Here is a 19176-nt window from a genome sequence, read left to right on the forward strand (position 1 = left end):
AGAGGGAGGGGGTAGAGTGGTCTTTAATGTGTGTGTGTGACAATGACATGTATAACCTTTCTCTTTTCTTCTCTGGGAGGCTGCCTGATAAGCAGCACTGATCCCAGTGCTTCTGTTCCACTCAGGTTTGAGTGTTTTTTGCCGTACTGAACATTCCTTCTTTTCTTTTTTTTTTTTTTTTTTTTTTTCCCCTTCCAAATTTTCCTTCCTTCCTTTGTGATCTGCACTTTAATGTAACCAAGTGAACTAGCTCATGTTTTCTCATTCCCAATTAGTTCCCCTCCTGACAGTAAGGAATGGGTCTGGAAGTCCCTGAGTCAAAAGCATGAACTACTTCTCAAAAACAGTGATTATTTTCTAATTCAAAACATGCAGTTATTTTTGCTCAAGTACAAAATGCTTAAGGTCTGGAAAGCGGCTGCTATAGAGGTTTCTGGAAGGAATTCCCCTCTTGGAAAGACATTCAAAATATTGTACGTGGGCAAAGAATTCATTAGGACTCAGGCTCCCTCTCATGTAAATATTGGCCGGTGCTAGAATTAGCACTCTGTGTCGGAAGGAACACGTTTCATTATGCTATGGTAACTTTGAGTTACTTGTGGCTGGCTCCTCTCGATTGAAGTCAGCACTGATTTAATAGGAAACCCACTGTGAGAGTAGGAAAATGCCATAGGACCCTATTGTACCATTATTTTGGGTTTCTCAATTATACCACTCAGTGACACAAAGCCACAGTTACCTGGCTGTGTCTCAAATGCCCTAAGTCCCATGCACCCAGCCCCACCACAAAACCTCAGATACGTGACTCTGACGGATGGTGTTAGAATGAGGGTGGAGTTCAGTTCAGTAACCTATTAAATGCATCTTAATGTTCTAACATGCTTTCTCTTCATATCTGGGACAACAAATGCTGCAGTAAAGTTTTATTTAAAGCAGGTCTGTTTTCCAAAATGGGTCTTACATATGGAACAAAACATTCATTGTCACTTTACTGTTTAAACCTTTATTATTGCTTTTTTTTTTCTGGGTACAATGGGCTTTTATGTACCAAACAGCTGTGTTCATCATGTTTATTTAGAAGGCATCCATTGTAGTGGAAAAAGTCTGGAGGACAAAAATCTTGGTGAAGTGCAAGACTACTCTGCGGGTGCTGGCTTATTTATTTATTTGTTTCTGTCCAGCTCTTTGGTCAGCATGCAGGTCACATACACAGGCACTGCCATGCAGACTTGCAAACCCAATATAACAGCAGCCCCTTACAAGTGCTGTTTCTCATCCTAAGCAATCTCCTCCAGAAATTTTCAATCGCAAGGCAGCATACAAGACGCCTAACTATTTTATATCCTATGATCCTACCATTTCTCGATCTGTTGCTATTTTGGCCACTCATTAGGTCACTTTCCAAATATTGTGTACAGCTATGTGTCAATCATTGTCACAGCCCAGCTCCTGGCTAAGCCAATCCAGGACAAAACTGGGAGGAAAAAAATGCCAGCCAAAGCAAGCACTGTGCAGAAAACAGTCAACGATTTAACTGTGGAAGGCTACGTGTCTTCCAAAGATAGCATAAGCCCACTTGATGCACAAGTAGCACACAGCACTGTTGCTCCCCAAAATAGTTCTACACACTCAAAATACTCAGTTTATGCCGACTGGCACCTGCAAATAAACAGATGTTAGAATTTCAAGAACTGAGAGATGACACTGTAGGAAACTCTTGGGTGGCTCCTGCCTAAAAGCAGCCTAACTTGGTTTCTGGAAAGAGCAAAACATCTAGCATATGGACAGAACTTTTCCTATTGAGTAAGATCATCCCTAACACTTTCTAAACCTGTCAATGGAAGCAGCTGTATAAGCAAGCAGCATTAGCTGGGGGAGCTGAAAGCATTCCCACTTCCTTCAGAGCACGCTCGGTGGGTGCTGCTGTGCCCTAGGAGGTGGCCATGCCCCTTGCCTCGTCCCCAAGCATGAGCTGCATTAATACACAGCTCAGGTCAAGCCTGGAACCAAAGACATGACCTGTGCAAGATCCCTTCCCTCAGAGGGTAATGAGTTGTGGCACAGTGTGGCCCAGGTGGCAGCTCCCTACAGCAGGGCCAATGGGTGGCACAGGTTTGGCTGCTGCCTGCAGGGTGACCTGGGTAAATCCTGAGGAGCCAGGGAGACAGTGCTCCAAAGGGGAGTGGTAAAGGGATGTGAGGGGAAAAATGGAGAGAGATGTGAACCAAGAGGAAAAATGGAGAGAGTTTGACAAAAGGATTAACTCCTATCTGTGAAAAGTGCAAGTAGAAACAAGAGAAAGAAGTCAGGAGAAACTTCAGGAAAAATTCTGGAAGCTGTTTTGGGGACTTTGTGCACGTGCCCTTCATCTGCTTTTGTGGGTGATTCTTTGTTTCGGGGTTGTTTTTTTCTGCCTTCTTTATCCCCAGAAGAAGGAGCCAGAATAAGCACAGCATACCCTGAGTGCACCAGCCCCAGGACTGGGCAGTGGACATACAGCTGAACCTGGCTCTTGTGACTACCTGGAGAGCACAAAGCTTTTGGTTCACATGGACTAGCAAAACCTATCTAGTAACAGGGGGCTGTGGTATGCTGCCTATTCCAGCAAAATCTATGTGCTGCAAAGGATGTGTGTTCCTACATCAAGTATTCTGTGTTATATGCTTGCTAAGGGTGCATCAGACTGACTGGATTGTGAATTATACGCTCTCAAAAATAGTTTGTTTCAGTTTCTCAATAGTTGTCTCAGACTGGATGTGTTTGCAAGATTCTTAAGCAAGAAATGATTTCTAATTAAGGATAAAAGAATGTGTACACAGCTTGAGCTCCTCACTCCTAACAGTTGTAATATGGTGACTGGTGGGGAATTTGAGTGGTTTTCATTGAACAACCCCATCATTGATGGATTAGAAATAGGTATTTTGACTGAGAACACTTCTGAAGCCTGTACTGGGAAGACTCAGAAACACCTCTCTCTGGGCAGCGCTCCGGAGGTTGGGCACAGCACTGCAAACCCTCACCCAGTGCAGCCACCACAGAACGCCCGAGGCAAGAGCCCTCCCCAAGGCACAGCTCTGCTGTTTGGAGGGTTTTAGCTGCCATGCACCAGTGGAGACCCCCATTACAGAAGTGCTTGACCCCAACAACTTCCTGTGGCAAGGCGCTCCACAGCGGATTGTCTCTGCCTGCCCCAGAGTTATTTAATTTCCTTCCCTTGGGTCCCTACAGCCCAGTCTTGCCCGACAAAACGCACGCTCAACTTTTTTGCTTTTGTCACGTCCCTTCTTACACTTTCTTAGCCTATAAAGATAGATACAAAAGTGATTGACTATTGCCAGAGAGAAGAAAGTGATTTAAATATCACTTTTAAATAGAGGGGGGCACGTCTCGCTGTTAGTAGGGACGAGCTGTTTTCCGTGCGCCCGTCCCTCCACCTCCTCCGCACTTCTGGCAGCGGGGCGGTCGGATCCCGGTAACCATTTACCACACTGTCAACACGGGTTAGCGGGACAGCAGCGTGGGGCAGCGTCCCCGCGTCCCCCGTGGGGCGGAAGGCGGCCGAGGGCTCGGCATCATGGCGGTTGGGGCACTCACCTCGCTGCGCTGGAGCTGGAAGAAGCTGTTGAGATAGCTGGAGCTGAGCGAGGAGCCCAGCTCCGGGGGACTCTTGGTGTAGCCGAGGTCGGGGTGCTGCGAGGAGGAGGGCTCGGGGCGGAAGGCATCGAAGGCGCTGGCCTGGTGCGTGTCTTGCAGCGAGAGATAGACCCAGTTGAGGAGCTGGGCGGGCTGGTACACGGACGCGGCGCTGGTGTCGATGGCTGACAACAAGCTCATCTTTCCCCCGAGCGGCGGCCGCCTCCGAGCTGCCGCTCCCGCTCCGGCCGCGTCCCCGTCCTCGCGCGGGCCGCCTCCTCCCGCCGCCCAGAGGACGGGCCGGGGGCTCGCCGCTCCCCGCTCGCTGCCCTACGGCCCGCGGAGCCCGCCCAGCCCCAGCGCTCCGCGCCGCACAGGCATCGCTGCCGCCGCCCGCGGGCCGCGCAGGAAACTTTCCGCGCTCTGCTCCGGGCCCCGCTATCTGTCTTTATTCCCACTCCCGCAGGCACTGCCGGGGAGGAGCCGCCGGCGCTCCCATACGCCTCCCGCCCGCCGCGGGGTGCGGGGCCGGGCGGGGCTCTGATCCGGCCGCCTCCGCGCCCGCCCCGGCCCGGTGTCCCCGCACGGGGCGCGCCGGCGGGCGGGCTCGCTCGGCCCGGGGCTTCCTTTTCCTCTTTCCTGCGATAGCTGCCTCGCACGCGGCCGGCCCGGGGCTGATCGCTGGGGCCGTTGCGGAGCGGGCGAGCCCCGCTCGGTGCTCCGGCGTCCCGCCCCCGCTCCTCGCTGGGATCCGCGGCGCGAGGTGCCCGCTCGTTCACCCCCTGCCAGAGGCGCAGTTTACAGAAGCTCCCTGGCTGCGAGCGGTGCCAGGCCCTGCTGATGGCCAGGGTTTCCCAAATAAGGCGGCGAGCGTGCCGTGTTCCGCTGGAACCCCGCTAGGCTGCTCTGGCCCCGGGCCGCGCCGAGGTAACGCCGCGGCCTTTTAAGGAGTCGGCAGCACGAGGGGGTGATGGACGATCGCGCTCTTTGGAAGGAGCCTCAGCGGTCTTGTTCCCAGCAGAACAAGAAGAAGACGAAGAGGAAAAAAAAATCCAACACTTTCATTTCTTAGATAAAACAAAAATCTGACCTTTGAAACTTCAAAGTTGGCATCCAGGTTTGCCATAATGAGTCACACGTCTCTGCTACACTGGAGGAAAAACCGCTGTACTGAATGCAGTAGGAAATGCAGGCTGGTGTGTGCACAGCAGGTAACTCATCAGCTGCAAACCTGACAGGTAGATGCACCTTTCTACTGAAAGCAGAAGTGCAGTCAGCTGCACAGCTGCCCACTTGCTGGAGTGTGAGAGAAGGTGGGGTTTGCAAAGCTGCAAAGCCAGGTCAGGTTTGAAATAACTAGATGCAACTTAGGAGATGCATTAAAGGAGATGCAACTCCTTTAATGGTGCTAATATGTATATTTATTTTAGAAGAGAAAGTTCTTGCAGTGTGGATCCAATCTACTCATTTATGAGCTCTTGGTTCACAGGCACCTCTGGGAGTTTCTGAATGTGTTTGTGTCAGTCCAAGAAGGAACAGGCTGTGCTGGGCAGTGCAGAGGGTCTCAGTTGTCTGTGGCACACATGGTGGGGTCACAGAGCCTGAATCAAACTGCACTCAAATTCAAACAATTGCTTAGGGTATTATTCAAACAAAAAAAGTTTGAACTAGGTTTAAGGACTTAATAAATTATGGATGAGGATTGAACTGTATTTGCTGGTAAATGGAAAAAGAATGAGAAATAAAGCTTGTGTTTGTGGAGCCCGCGTTTCTGGTAGGAGGTGATGGTCATGTCAGGGCAAGGCTCCGGGTTTGCAGTTGTGAACTTCTGTGGGCGTACTAATTCCTTCCTTAATGACACTCTGCATTTTTATCACTTCCTTCTTTTACCTGATAAATTAGTTCCACTGCTCACTCCCATAGTGTGTGGACAGTGATACAGTGAAGCTCAAGGTTGCTCTGAGCAAGCAGGAAACAGAATGTAGCAGGGTTCCTGTAGTGATGTGGAGTGGCGGAGGTGCTACAAAGTTTCACGAGTGCTTTGGGCATATTTGCAATTCCCCCCGGACAGCAGGCCAGCTGGATTCTGGCTATGTGGGGGGTTGAGCGTGTTGAGTAAGTGCTTTGTTCAGCCAAGCGTCAAGAAAGGGAAAGACTGCAAATGCCTCTGCTGCGAGTGGTTCAATCATGCAGTGCTCGAACTGAGGGATGTGGCTGCCATCCTGGCCTGCTGCTGTAGCCTCTTCTGGAACATAATTTCCATGGAATTCTTTCCCTCTGAATTGGAGATTGCTCGTAGCTCAGCAAAACGCCGCTGCCACATTTGCAGATGTCCAGTGATCATCAAGATGATGACTTTTTTTTTCTTGTAAGTCTCCTCCTTGTTCACCTTTAGAAGTCATAGATTGAAGAGAAGGGGATGAGCACAGTGGTCACTGCAGCAGACGTGTTGCAGTTGAGAAAAAAATGCTGTGAAGTTCAGTTTTGTCAGTTGTTCTCTGAAAGGTGTGGGGGGAAACTAACCCATGAGACAGCCCAATGGCTGCAAGATGCTTTCAGCTCAGTTCCTACTGATCATGGCAGGCTGGAATGTAAGCAACATCAGCTGCATGGACTGTGCATCAGCTGCATGGTGCTAAAGCAGTAGCTTGTTTATCCTCCTGGTCTTACTTGTGCGTGGTGTTAATGAAGTCAGAAAACAACCAGAACTGTAACATGAAACTTTAAATGGCTTGCATGGCTTATGTGACTTGGTAATAGTCTTGAAAGAGGTCAAAATCAAATGTACAGAGAGAATCCAGCCTGTTTATCCCAGTTCTGTTCCCCAAGCAGCAGGTCACTGTGCAGCTTATTAGTGTCATGTAGCTGCTCACCTCAGCAAGCTGGGCTTCTTGCAGCTGCTCTCTGCCTGAGGAATTTTTGCAAGAGGAAGAACAGAATTGTCAACTTCTGGCCAGGAATCACATCATTAATCCAAGCAGTCATGTTCCTGCTTTTAGTGTTCATACCTTTAGAAGGTGACAGCCATTAACTTACACTGTGCTTCATAAGTGTGTTTATGTTAGGATTTATTTGTTTGTTTAATGATATTCTGCTTTGTTGTTTTGTTTTGTTTTGTTTTGTTTTTCCAAAAAATGCATGCACCCTACTAGAAAATTTCCTAGGTTCTCATCCTTTTTAAAAACATCTTGGCCTGATTTGCTGTCATCTTAGTTTAGCTCCTAACTAGGTGGGGTTCCAAGGAGAAGATGGAAGTAATGTCTAAATGTGGCAATGAGAGTGGAGAGCTTTGAGCCTTTCACTGAACCCACGAACACACAGTGCAATGGGCCTCTTGGCTGTAGCACAGCAGGAATATTCTAAGTGAAGTTTTTTCTCTACCACAGAGATTCTTATGAAATAAATTAGCCATGCTATGGAAATAGTACATAAGCACCCTTCGGATTATGAGAAGGCATTTCAGTTTTACAGTTGTAATAACAGTACATCTTCATGTGATGTTGCTCAGATCTGGATGTCAGACACTTGTGCTTGCTATGTAGGTAGGGCGGTTCTGCTGCCAGAAATGAAGCACAGCATAAACCAAGCATTATAAAAGTTAGTCTAGAAAATGTAACCTAGACTTATGTACAGAAGTCAAAATGCACGTTTTCTTCCCCTAAGCAGACGAGATGTAAAAGTGCTCTTCCTTCTAGAGCTTTGACATAGAAAGTTCTGGAAATGAATGAATGTGAATTTAAAGCTTATCATCTGTAGCCTTTTAGTAAATATGTACCATATGCAATACTGACTTGCTGTGGGTAGTGTGCCAAGCACAGCTCCTAAGGCTGCCTAAAACCACAAAGTGGGTAATTGCTGTAACAGACCCTCACTGAGCACGTGGTTCTGCACCTGGCCAGCTTATGGTTTCAAGTCTTGGGGCCTCCCCACTTGCTCTAGGTTAGCATATCTATGCATTGCTGAATAATTGCATGAAAACTGTAGTTAATATGGGTAGTTGTATGAGGAATACTGCTTTCAGTGGTTTGGGGTTTTTTGAAGAAGGAGGTGTTTTTGTTTTGGTTTGGTTTTGCATTGTTCTACAAAGGTCTCTGCTGACTCTTCAGCTGCTGGACAGACTTCTGAAGTGTTCTGTTTATTTCACATCAAGAGACAGGAGGCCTTGTGTCTACTGCTGGTCTAAGAGTTTGGCATCCCTAACCAAAGCAGTAGCTGAGGCGTGGTATCCCTGTACTTAGCCCATCCTATCCCCTTGCTCTCACTTGCTCCGGGAATCCTATGGAGCCGGGAAAGGCAGCAGAGTAGAGGGGAGGGAGGGGACACAGGCGCAGCAGTATGCCCTGTGCCCTGCCCGAGGGACCTCAGTGGGTACTGGCATCCCCCAGCCAGGGAGCAACACATTATTCTGCCAGTGCATATAAATGGTTCTGAGTTTGCCCACTGTGGAAGAACAAGGCTAAAGAAAAGAGAGCAATGGCAGGAAGGAGAAGAAAACAGCTGAGATAAAGGCGAATGAAATCAGCACTAAATAATAAGAGAAGAGGGAGCAAGTGGGGCCTATGAACAGAGTGCTGTAATGGGATTGGAGCTGCAATTTGATTTTTGGTAGCAGACTGCAGTTGTGAAGTAATGCCTGCCTTAGGTCAGCTCGGCTCTGGGAGCAGTGTTTTGTCCATGGCCTATGAGCCTGGTGGCACCACAGTTGTCTCTCAAACTGTCCCTGCCTCCTGCTTTAATGCTGCACACTCACTGGTTTCTTCTCAGTGCCTTCTTTACATACTCAGCCCTATTGGAAATTTTGCTTTTTCTGTGTTATCCCAGATTTCCACCAGGTTGGGTAACAGAACAAGGGTTCAGTTTTTTCACTGGAGTGTGTGCATATCATTCACTGCAACTTCTGTGGCTGAGGTGATTCTAGTCTGGGCATTTCTGGTGTTTAGCCCTACCCCTGTTCCAGGAAAGTTTGTTTCCTGGTTACTTTGAGTTGACACAGTATTTATATCAGAATCGGAAAGTCTCCAAGGAGATTTCAGGCACTTCTTTACGTAAAACAAATGAACTGCAGACGTTTGAACACAAGAGATTTTGTTTTCATGTTCCAGAGTGTGGTTCTTTGTTTCAAGTAAGGTTTCTCTCTCTTTGCCTTAGTCAGCATACCTCACATACCTGTCAAATTTACTGAGATGTTCTAGAAAATGTCTTACCTACATCTCCTGGCTCTCAGTTGTCTGGTGCTGGCAATATCTGTATACAGCTTTGAGTAGGCAGAAGCTGCTACTCAACACCATCTCATCAAGGGCCCAAAGTCATCAGCTTTTACATCTGATGGCATATTGGGTCTTGAATTTGTTCTGCTATAGGGTTTCATGAGGGCAATTATGTTGCTGCAGGCAGAAATATGACTAAGCTGCTCTGGTGTAGAACTTTATGTCCATTTATCAGTTATATGTAAAAATAATTGTATTCTTCATTTCCTCTATGCCATCCTAGGTGAGAAAGATGAAGATATAGTAGAGATTACAGTAAAGAAGTATAGGTAATTAAGTTGTAAGGGAAAACATACCCCACTCTATTGATGTAAATTTGGAATATTTTGAGCAAAACTGTTCTTCTGGAAAGTTTTGGATTTGAATTCTGTTTCTGGTTTGTTATTATCATTGTTTCCTTGTGTATTTTTGTTTGTTTGTTTATTTTATTTTGCCTACTAACTTGAAATTTAATTTTTAATCCCTGAATGGATTTAAACTCCTCTGCAAAGCTTTACAATGCACCTGCTGAGATGAAGCTGGCACCAAGCCACACATACTGACCTGACCCTTTCCCATCCACATTTAGTCAGGTGAGTAACTTTCCCCACATAAAGGGTTGAACAAGCCTCCTAGTGTCTGTCTTACACTCAGCTGTTAATTTGAAGGTGTTAACATGCACCATCTGGTCCTGCAAGGATGGGATTAGTCAAGCATATCATTACCACTAATAACTTGTTGAATGAAAAGTAAAAATGAAAGCTGAGGAAATCTGCTAGGGTGTAACTGCTCCTAAATTAACTTTCCAGCATTTCTGTCTTATGGAATGTCCTATTTGCCAGGAAACGTGAAGAACCAATGAACAGATGACACACAAAAAAGTGTGGGTTTTTTTTTCCTGCTGTCACTGTGGACTGCTCCTTGTTCTCTGTCCCTTGTCTCTGCCAGCCCACAGGACAGAGCTGGCTGTGCAGCTGCAGAAGTCCTTTTCCAGCCAACATGCCCACATTGTGACCTTTGCCACAGAACCAAAGTCTCTGTGGAGAGAACAATCATCCTTGTTCATGCTTTTGGAGATGCTTCTGTCAAAACCGAATTGCTCAGGTAAGTAAGGATATTGAGAAATTGGGGGAATATTTTGTTATAATCCTAATACTCACCTTAAATACCGTGACAAAAGGTCTTGTGTGTTTTTACACTGAGATAATAGAAATGAGAGATTCCTGATTTTCAATCTTTTTGTGATGGCTTTCCTCTATACTAATTGTCTACTCTGTCCCAAGGGAAGACATCTTTCAGGAAGGTGGCATTAACTCACAAGCACCGATGACATACTGATAATGTTAAAGTGCTACAGGTTCCTGCCATTGCCAAATTCCAGCTTTCTTAATGGCACAGTTATATATTGCATGGGCAAAAAACGTTTTCCATCCTTCAGCCAAGATTTTAATAAAGAAATGCTTTTGACATCTATAGTCTGCTTTCAGGCAATCGCTGTTGTGTTTTGAATGAAGGAGAAGATGGTGAGTGAGATTTCAGTGGCTGTTAAATAGCCTGTGTTCATTCCTTCCCTTAAAAATAATATTAGAAATCAGTTTTTATATAGTGTTGAGAAGGAGGGAACTGTTGAGCACAGATTACTTCAAGTATGAAATGCCCATTCTGTTTTATGTAGTCGGGAAGTAGAGGTACGAGCTGTTGTCCCTCATTAACAAGAGCCAGAGGGGCTGCGGAGAAACTTAATGCTCTAGCTAATTTCTGGAGTAATATTCTACATGCTACTCATTTTCCATCCAGCATGAACATGTGCATTCTGACTCTATTTACATGAAAGCACAGCAAAGTGTGGATGACACACCTCCACACCGAGGCCCGGCGCAGGAAGGGGTCTTGCTTTTCAGCCAGATTCTTTCTAGGTCACCAGTGCTTTGAATGAAGATGTCAGAATCCTGCATCTGTTCTCCTATCTTGCCAGATGTCTGAAGGTGAGATAAGAGGCTTCATGCAGCGAAGGAAAAAAATTTATCTGTACTGTGGTTTTTTTGTGAGTCAGCTAAAAAAAAATAAATAAATCAGGCCTCCCTTGGAAAACTGAATGAAATGAAGAGGTTTCACTTGGCTGGGATTTACCTATATTTAGTAAAGAATTCAACAATACACTAGAAAGAATATCCTCTGTTTAACTTCTTTTAAACCTTTTCTTTTGCTGACCTGAAAATATGAGTGTGCTGCAAATATTGCCAAAATTATGATTGTCTTCAAAATCTTTTGAGAAGAACTGACAGTGGCAGCTAATATCTCCAGCAGAATGTTGTGGTTTGGCTTTGATTTGTGGTTAGCTGTGGCTAGAGTGGCAGCTGGAGGTACAATTTGCAGAAGTACTTCCAAAATCATGATTCATTTCCAGTTGTAGTTGGACAGATTGAACTGGGTTCAGGCTTGGTTTGATTCCCTCTTCTAAAATACCTGTATCTTGTACTGTTTCTGCATTTCAAAGGTTCTCTTGTTCTCTCCGCTGTCATAGTTACGCTATTGTAATTCTTTCATAAAGAATGGCTCTAGAAGGCCAATAAATAAATAATTCATATATTCAATACCCCCTAAATATCTGCTTTCTGGATAGCTTGAAGGCTGTATGTTAGCAGGAGGCTTGGGTTACTCTGGGACATTTTTTAACTGACAGTCACACTTTTAAAATGAATAATCGTGTTTGATCATAATAGCAGCCAGTCTGCAAGGACTCATAAATTCCACTGAGTTACCAGAGATATAGTTTAGTCTCCTTGGAATCCATAATGCATTTTTAATCGGACTATTATGGTCTATGGTACCTGCATATTCCATTGAAAGTTTGAAAAACTTTCTATTATAATTCAATAGAAACCTAAAGAGTCATATATCCTTCTTGGGTTTCTTGAGCTTATTTTCTTGGCTTGTGGTAACTCCCAGAGAATGGAGAAAGGGCTTTACTTTTTTGACCTGCTTCTTCAGTCATTTGCTTTTCCTCACTGAACTTTCCTTTAACAGTAATAAACTCTTTGTTCCCTCTCTTGCTCTGTAACAATTTGAATGCTTGTTGTTTTGAAAGCCTTTTGGGGGGAGTAACACTCCAACCAACACTGGGTGGGTTAACGCATAAGGTTATGTCTGCTCGAGAAAGTACTGTGAATATTTCTAAAGGAAGGTCAGTAGGTCTGATATCCACACTACTCATTTCAGGGATTTCTTTTCAATAGGATGAATCTAGTTTAGCTAGTTGGACTGAATGCCCTGTAGTAGTCAGAACACATTTCAGGGCATGAGAGATTAGGGCATGTTGTGTGTGCTCTGACATATGAACAAAAACAAGGGAGAACAGTCACAAGATTTACATGGAAATGTTAAAAAAACTGTGTAAAAAATGTTACAATCCAGCTGTTGTGTAGGTGCACTTACCTGGGAGCACTGCATGCCCTAAACTGTTTCTGTGGCTAGCTGTGTAGAGAAGATACAGTATATCTGTATTTCCTCTGAGATGGTCTTAGGACTGACAGCAAATTCCTCTCATTCCCCTCCCACCTATTCAGGATGGATTTCAGCAGTGTTCTCTTACAGCTTTTTTTTTTTTTTTTTTTTTTTTTTAACGCATTTTTGCCTGTGGAATTTGAAAGAAAGCTAAAAACCCAGCATTACTGTTAATAAGAGTTTCAAAATCACAAGCTGTCCCTCCTGTGCTTTTGCGGGACATGGAATATTGCATGAATCCTTGCTGCACTGGCATTCCAGCAGCTTTTCTGTGTACAGCTTGTCTTTGCTCATACTTCTCTGCTTCCTCCATTTTGTAGTTTATTTATCCCTTCTGCAAGGCCCAAAAGGATCTATGCTATGAATAATGGCCCAACTTGGTCCTGATAATCACTTATTTGCTTGGAATGAAATTAAAACTATTCATTATTTGACACAGGACACTGAACAGCCATCAGGTCAGGATGTTGTCAGTGATGTGGGGTAAGTTACACCTAACAAGGGCAGAAGAAAATGATCCTATATTATTCTCTTCAGGTTCTAAAAATAATGTTTTTCTTTAGCGACTCTCAGCTGAACAGTACTCCAGAATTACTAACTATTTTATCAATATATAAGGGTGAGCGCAGCCACCAGAGAAGTGTTATAAAACCAGCTGGGTAGGTACATAAGCTGAACAACTTGACCGTGGGTAACAGTGGCCCCATGGCAGGCAGAGCCAGCCAAGGCAGTGACCTAGAATTTTGTACTCGAGCTACTAAACCACATAGAAACAATTTGATGAGTGTCCTTTCACAATGGAGATGCTGGAAATACATTCTCTCCCTTGAAAAAAATGTTCTACGTTTGGGATGCAGAGTTCTACACTGCCTTTTCCACTGAAACAAGAACAGTATATATTAAAAAAATAAAATAAAATAAAATCTGAGAAAGCTGGCCAGTTCTGATTTTTATGTTTTTGTTCCATTGAGTTTTGACTAAAATCTGGACACATGAAGAATATTTCTCCTTCAGGTCACCGAACTGCGGATCTCTGAGCTGGTTCCTTCCCCTTTTTCTGGGCTGCTGAAGATGGTGGTGCTCCCTGGGCTGTAAGGATGACATCTTCTGAACCATTCCCTTTATCCTGTTTTGCAACACAAGTTTAAGGGGAACAGTTTCCTCTGTTTATTGCGATTGAAGAGTGGCTGTGTTTAGAATGAAGGGCAGCACTGGGGATGTGTGAAAGCCTTTATTTGTGTTCTTCTTTTCTTTTTGCACTCTTCAGGCAGTGTTGCCAAGTTGCACCTCTCTTAAGTGTGAGAAAGAACAGCACTGCAAAGCAGTGACTTTAAAGAGCCTGGCTGCATTTTGGCACCTGGTCACTGGAGATGGAATGTGTTTAAAACCTTAAGCTCCCTCCAGCTGTCTGTGGTATACTTGTGGAAAACAACAATAATGCTTTTCCTGTTCTTCCTAGAGCCAAATATGTCTGTTACAGTCAAGTAACAGAGCAGTGTAATCTAGTACTGATATCCCTTCAAGCTAAACAGGGCACCATGGGAAGGGAAAGGAAACCAAAATGTTGGGCTGTGGCTCAGCTTTGCTTGGCCACGCATGTGCTTGTGGCTTCCCAGCGCCTGCCCAGGCCCTGCTGCTCCAAGGATAAGACAGTGATTTACGACAAGCTTTGTACTTTAAACAATTTTTCATTTGAAGTTCTGCTCTTACTATCCAACTTATCCTCTTACAGCGATGAAGGTACAGGCTACACATGAGGGGAGTATTGTTATTTCTGCGGGATATTATTTAAAATAAATTTTTTTAAAAAGTAAAAAAAGAAAATCACCCTAGCTTGTGGTGAGAGCTCTGTTTGCAAACCATTTTCCTACATTTTACGTGGAATACCTCCAGCTCCCTCTTTTGCATTGGTTGTCTGTGACACGTTCCCAGAACTAATAAGCCCCTCTTTTTTCCAACAAGATGAAGGCTCCGGGCCTGCTATAATTGCTCCCAACATCCTGACTCTACCTGGAATGCTTCCATCTCCTGGAACAAGCCCAGTGTCTGCTCTGCAAACCACAGTGTCCATAGTTTTGGTTGTTAAAAATACTAAAGATATACTTTCTTAAATGTACCTGTATGAGAGTTCAAGTGTTGACAGTTCCTACTAGCATATGAAGCACATTTATTTGATTTTGACTTTACGCTTGATGCCCGTTAACATTTTAATTTAAAGATTTTATTTTACAAAGTTGATAAATCTTTTATTTAATGACCTTAATCCTTGTGTCCTTTGCATAACAACATTTTAGGTATTTATACTGCATTTCAGTACAAGACACCACAGAATGTACTTTTCATCTTAATTCCTCCTTGTTTCTCTACTTCTCTTTGGATGAGTGTTGCTTTGTGTATTTGCTTGCCCTGACAGATTTTGTGTAAGTATTTCCAGGTTTGTATTTTCAAGTGATTTTTTACTGTTTTTTTCCATTCTTTTTTCCTTTTTTTTTTTTTTTTTTTTTAATAATTATTATTATTATTATCTTTTTAGGACGATGGCAACTTTGAAATCCCAGGCAAAAAATGCTATGTGGCTGAGAGACTTGTATTAACTTTATAGGAGAGCAGAACTCCCAGCTCTTTCAACAAGCAGACGTGTGAGAAAAGTGGATGCGTATGTTACAGCAGGCATGAGATCTGCTGCCCACAGGACACTGAGTGGGGCTGAGGCAGGCTTGGTGTGGTCTTGTGATGCTGAGGGCAGCTGCTGGTTTCAGTGAATAAGGATGGCTCTGGGCACTTTGTCTGTTGATTTCTTTCTCGTGAAAGTAGCAGGCAGCTCTGAGAGCATGGTGTCTGGTTCCCACTAGTTGCAGTCTGGATGTGAACCAGTGACCCGGCTCACAAGTTCAGAGCTGTTAACCCCATGCAACTCCTTTTACATTTTAAAATGGTACAGACCAAAAGCAAACGAAGGACACAAAGCTGAGTAAGTCATCGCTTATATACTCTGCCACTAGAGCATTGGATTTGTTTACTTTTCGTATTTGCTCTTTTGCATTTAGCTGCTGCTGTGTTGCCATCAGCTTCTTGATCAGTGCAGGGACATCCTGGCCTGCCCAGCACAGCCACTGGGGTAGGAGGGTCTCAGACATGGTGTGAAGCTCTCTGCCAGGCTGGCCTTGCAGGGTGCGTGGTATTTTCCTGTCAGCTAGATGTAATTGTTTGCATGGAGACTTTGCTGAGAAGCCTTGGGAGGGGGAGAACAGAACTGAAATGCACTTTTCATCAACTCTGCACATTCATATACATCTGTGTACTCAGAAAAATACCCGAAGGTTTATGCTGCCAACAAAAACAGCTGTATATAATGAACAGCCAGTCCTTCCTGTATACTACTCCAATATATTGCTCCCATATGACCTACAGCATAAAAAATATTTGTAGAAAGGACTTGGCAAATGATTTTCAGAAGTTAATACATCTGAAAAAAGGTATGACAAAATTTAACAAAACAAAAATTGAAATAATCATTGGATTTTACTTGAGGAATTCTCTCCTTCAGAAGTTTAATTTCAGTACTGTTCTGTTTTCCAATCTTATATAAATGTATCAATAGTATAATTCATAAATGGAGATTTGATTATTCTGGTATTCATTTTTATCATCTGTGGAAGAGTGGATTTCATTTTTATGTTATTTCTACTGTAGAAGGAATGTATATGTATGTCTCTGGCTACATGCGTATGCTCACAGCTAGTTATTTTCCTTATTTACATTTATGAGAGAACTCTTCACAATGCCTTTTGAAAAACACTCAAATTCTATTGTTGCCTATTTTGTTAACTTATTTATGTATTGAAATAGTCAAAGGAGGGAGCAGATTTTCTTTAGAGAAACCATACTTCTTTAAACAGTTGGCACTTTCTATCTCAGTGTTGCACTGTGCTGCCCTTAGTAACTTCTTAATAGTTTCCCACTAAAACGCTTTTGATTATTATAAATGAATGATTTATTATAGACTGCAATTATTTGCTATCATCAAGTATTGCATGCAGTGCATCTTGTATTTGACTGAAGCTATGTACTGTGACACAAGCTTTCTCCAAGTACACATATCTGTCTGACTTTTTTACAACACAAGGAAGGACTGCATTAGAAAGGAGATTCAGAGGTGGGGTGGGGGGGAGAGGGGAAGGAAGAAATGGTAAAAGGTGGTCTGGACTATTTTTAAAAAATTGATTAATTAAAAACTAACAAACAAATATAATTTGCCAGAGTGATGCTTCAAGGAGCAATTTACAAGTACAAAATTCAAAGTAATTGTTAAACTTTAATATTCATTGTCAGAACAGATTTTTTAAATTATTAATTCTTTTCTCTACAAACTTGCAAAATAGTTTTGTCTGATTTGAAGCAGCATATTTAGGAATAACTGTATTTTACCTTCTGTTTCAGTTACCTTCTGCTCCTGACTTAAGGATGAAGTGGGAATCACTCAACTTTTCCCACTATTACTGAGTTATTGTAATTAGTCATTGGCAGTTTCTTTGTCCTCATCCATTGGGATGGTGCCTCCCACTCCCTTGCTTTGGCCAATGGTTACTTAAGGCTCAGTGACTGTTTCTTGCTCTACGTGTGCAGTCAGTTAATATCCTGAAACGATCTTGATGATCTGTCAGCAGTTTGTGCAGCTATTCCTTCTGAGCTTTCACTCAACATAAAGCATGATCTCAGTATAGTGGCCTGTGGTGAGATTTTCGTTAAATTTTATTTCCAGTAATTTAGGATTAGGTTAGATTCTGTGAAAGATGATGTACAAATTAGACCAAAAAATCAGTTTCTAATTTTTGACAGGAAAAGACTACTTTACCACTGACAATTTTGTTTCATATTGTTTTCACTTGACTGTATCGTCCAATATCTGACACATCATGTTAGACCTTGAGATTTAGCTCATATTAGCTCCACTTTGAGAATTTGTCCAAAGCTCCCTGTATTTATTCTTAATCTCTAGGGTTGCACTAGGAAATTCATCATTCAGATGGCTCTGTTCCTGACCTATTATTATTATTATCTGTGTATCTTGTTTTACCATTTTGAAAACAGTTTTTGTCTAAATCTCCTAGTCACATCCTTCAGTGCTAAGATAGCCTGAGATTTTAGCTACAGATTTCAAGCATTGCTATGTGATTGCATAGCTGTTGAGATGAAGGGGGATTAGTATAGTTTAGCCTTGATTGTATAGGTCATTGGAAATCATGTATTGGTAGAGTAACAAGCTATAAGAATTCATCCTTTGGTCAAGTCACAATGCAGCTTATGTAGACAACAACTCAGCAGTATTTTTTCCCATTAGTAAACCACTGACCTTAGGCTCCCTCTATGGTACCACTCTTCTCAAGTGTGGTAATGTAATTCTGTTTGGTACACAGCACCTATGCATCCTGTGACTTTATCAAATGAATGCATAAGCATCTTTGACTTGGAATTCTTGGCCACTCAGTTTTCTAAAAGTATCAGTAGCTTTATCTGCAATGGCAAATAGACAGTGAATATCTGTACTTAAATAGTTGGACCAAAAAAACTGCATCTATTTCTGTAAATCCCTAAAGTGAACTGTGAAATAGTTGCTACTACTGTGTAATCCTCTTGTAATCACCTGTAGTGCTTGCTGAAGAAATGCAAATTTTCCAAACTTTATAAGCAAAATCAAAACCAGGCTGAGTACAGTTCAATAGTTGTGATGTAGAGACCTGAATTCTGGAGTCAATGCCATGTACTGATGCATGATTTCTCCCAAACTGCTGCATGAAATGTATCTGATTGCATCTCTGCAGGATGTTTTAACTACTGTATGTCAGTAAAACTTGTTGTTTGGAATGTATCAATAGCAACTGTAATTTTGTTCATTTGTCAGCAATAGTCAGGATTTAGGAACATTATCTCCTTTAGACTTGGATAACAAATCCATAGTGAGAGGGCATTTTTACCTATCTCAGAAGCTTGTTATATCTAGATTTATTACTGTCTGCAAAGAAATGTGAGATCTTGCAGGAGCACCCTCTAGAAATCTGAACTTTCTGAAAACATTTTGGCTATTTTTCCACTTTTGAATCAGTGCCCAAACTTTTCCCCCTCTTTTGAGATGCTGTTTTCATTGCTGCACCTGCCAGTCTCTTTGTTTTCCCTCAAAATAATGTGATAAACTAAGAAATCTTAAAGCTTTCAGTTGCTGAAGTATCTTCTTAGACACGAAACTTTGCAATGCCTGTTACTGCTTGGGTTAAGAAGGGGGGCATTGTTGCTTAGAGAGCTCCCATAAATACTGTGTTGAAGCATCTCATAAAGAAAAAATGCATACTGGGAAATAATCAACAGTGATTCATTGATTTCTCACTACACTCTGAACTGCCTGTTTTCAGCTTCTAAATGAATCAACATACAGTAAAGTCTCAATCATGAAGAATGGCTACTGGTATGCAGCAGCACATCTTGTGGTGAAGGCAAAGGATGGAAGTTGCACTGAGCTGTGTTCCGGTCACTCATTGAGCCATAGACTCTCCATGGTCTTAGGAAGGCCACCTTGCTTCTTTGGCTCATCAATTCGTTTGTCCACCTTTTCTAGCTAAGATTTCTGACCGTGTTATCAGGGACTGTCTTTAGTCTTGTGACCTTTTGTCCTGTCAGGCCCAACCAAATAGTCCACTGTAGATCCCTCTTATTGTGTTCATTGCTGCTGTCCTCTACAGGAGTTTCCAAGATCAGAATTAATACATCACATAGTTTAGTGTTGATGGGATGTATGTGG

General features: G+C 43.1%; 1 protein-coding gene and 1 long non-coding RNA gene across 9 annotated transcripts in view; one reads left to right on the top strand and one right to left on the bottom strand.

The window, feature by feature from the left end:
- ZCCHC24 (zinc finger CCHC-type containing 24) overlaps nucleotides 1–3875 on the bottom strand; it is a 106759-nt gene extending 102884 nt beyond the window's left edge. For both annotated transcript variants that reach the window (XM_042817896.1, XM_042817897.1), the window contains exon 1: nucleotides 3595–3875. In XM_042817896.1, coding sequence (XP_042673830.1) covers nucleotides 3595–3834 — 240 coding nt within the window. In that variant the 5' untranslated portion in view covers nucleotides 3835–3875. The remainder of the gene's footprint in view (nucleotides 1–3594) is intronic.
- Nucleotides 3876–4467: 592 nt separating this feature from the next.
- LOC122160233 lies at nucleotides 4468–18762 on the top strand. Of its 7 annotated transcripts, none has more exons than XR_006168756.1 (3): nucleotides 4468–13474; nucleotides 14678–14803; nucleotides 14917–16812. It is a non-coding gene; the product is annotated as an uncharacterized LOC122160233 (long non-coding RNA). The 7 variants fall into 7 exon arrangements; XR_006168752.1 differs by having other exon boundaries at nucleotides 4471–9472; nucleotides 9722–14803; XR_006168755.1 differs by having other exon boundaries at nucleotides 4471–9472; nucleotides 9828–14803.
- The last annotated feature ends 414 nt before the right edge of the window (nucleotides 18763–19176 follow it).

Source organism: Centrocercus urophasianus, unplaced genomic scaffold, assembly GCF_019232065.1.
Source record: "Centrocercus urophasianus isolate 14NV4802_14NV808 unplaced genomic scaffold, USGS_Curo_1.0 seq_17, whole genome shotgun sequence".
In the NCBI taxonomy this organism is placed as follows: domain Eukaryota; kingdom Metazoa; phylum Chordata; class Aves; order Galliformes; family Phasianidae; genus Centrocercus; species Centrocercus urophasianus.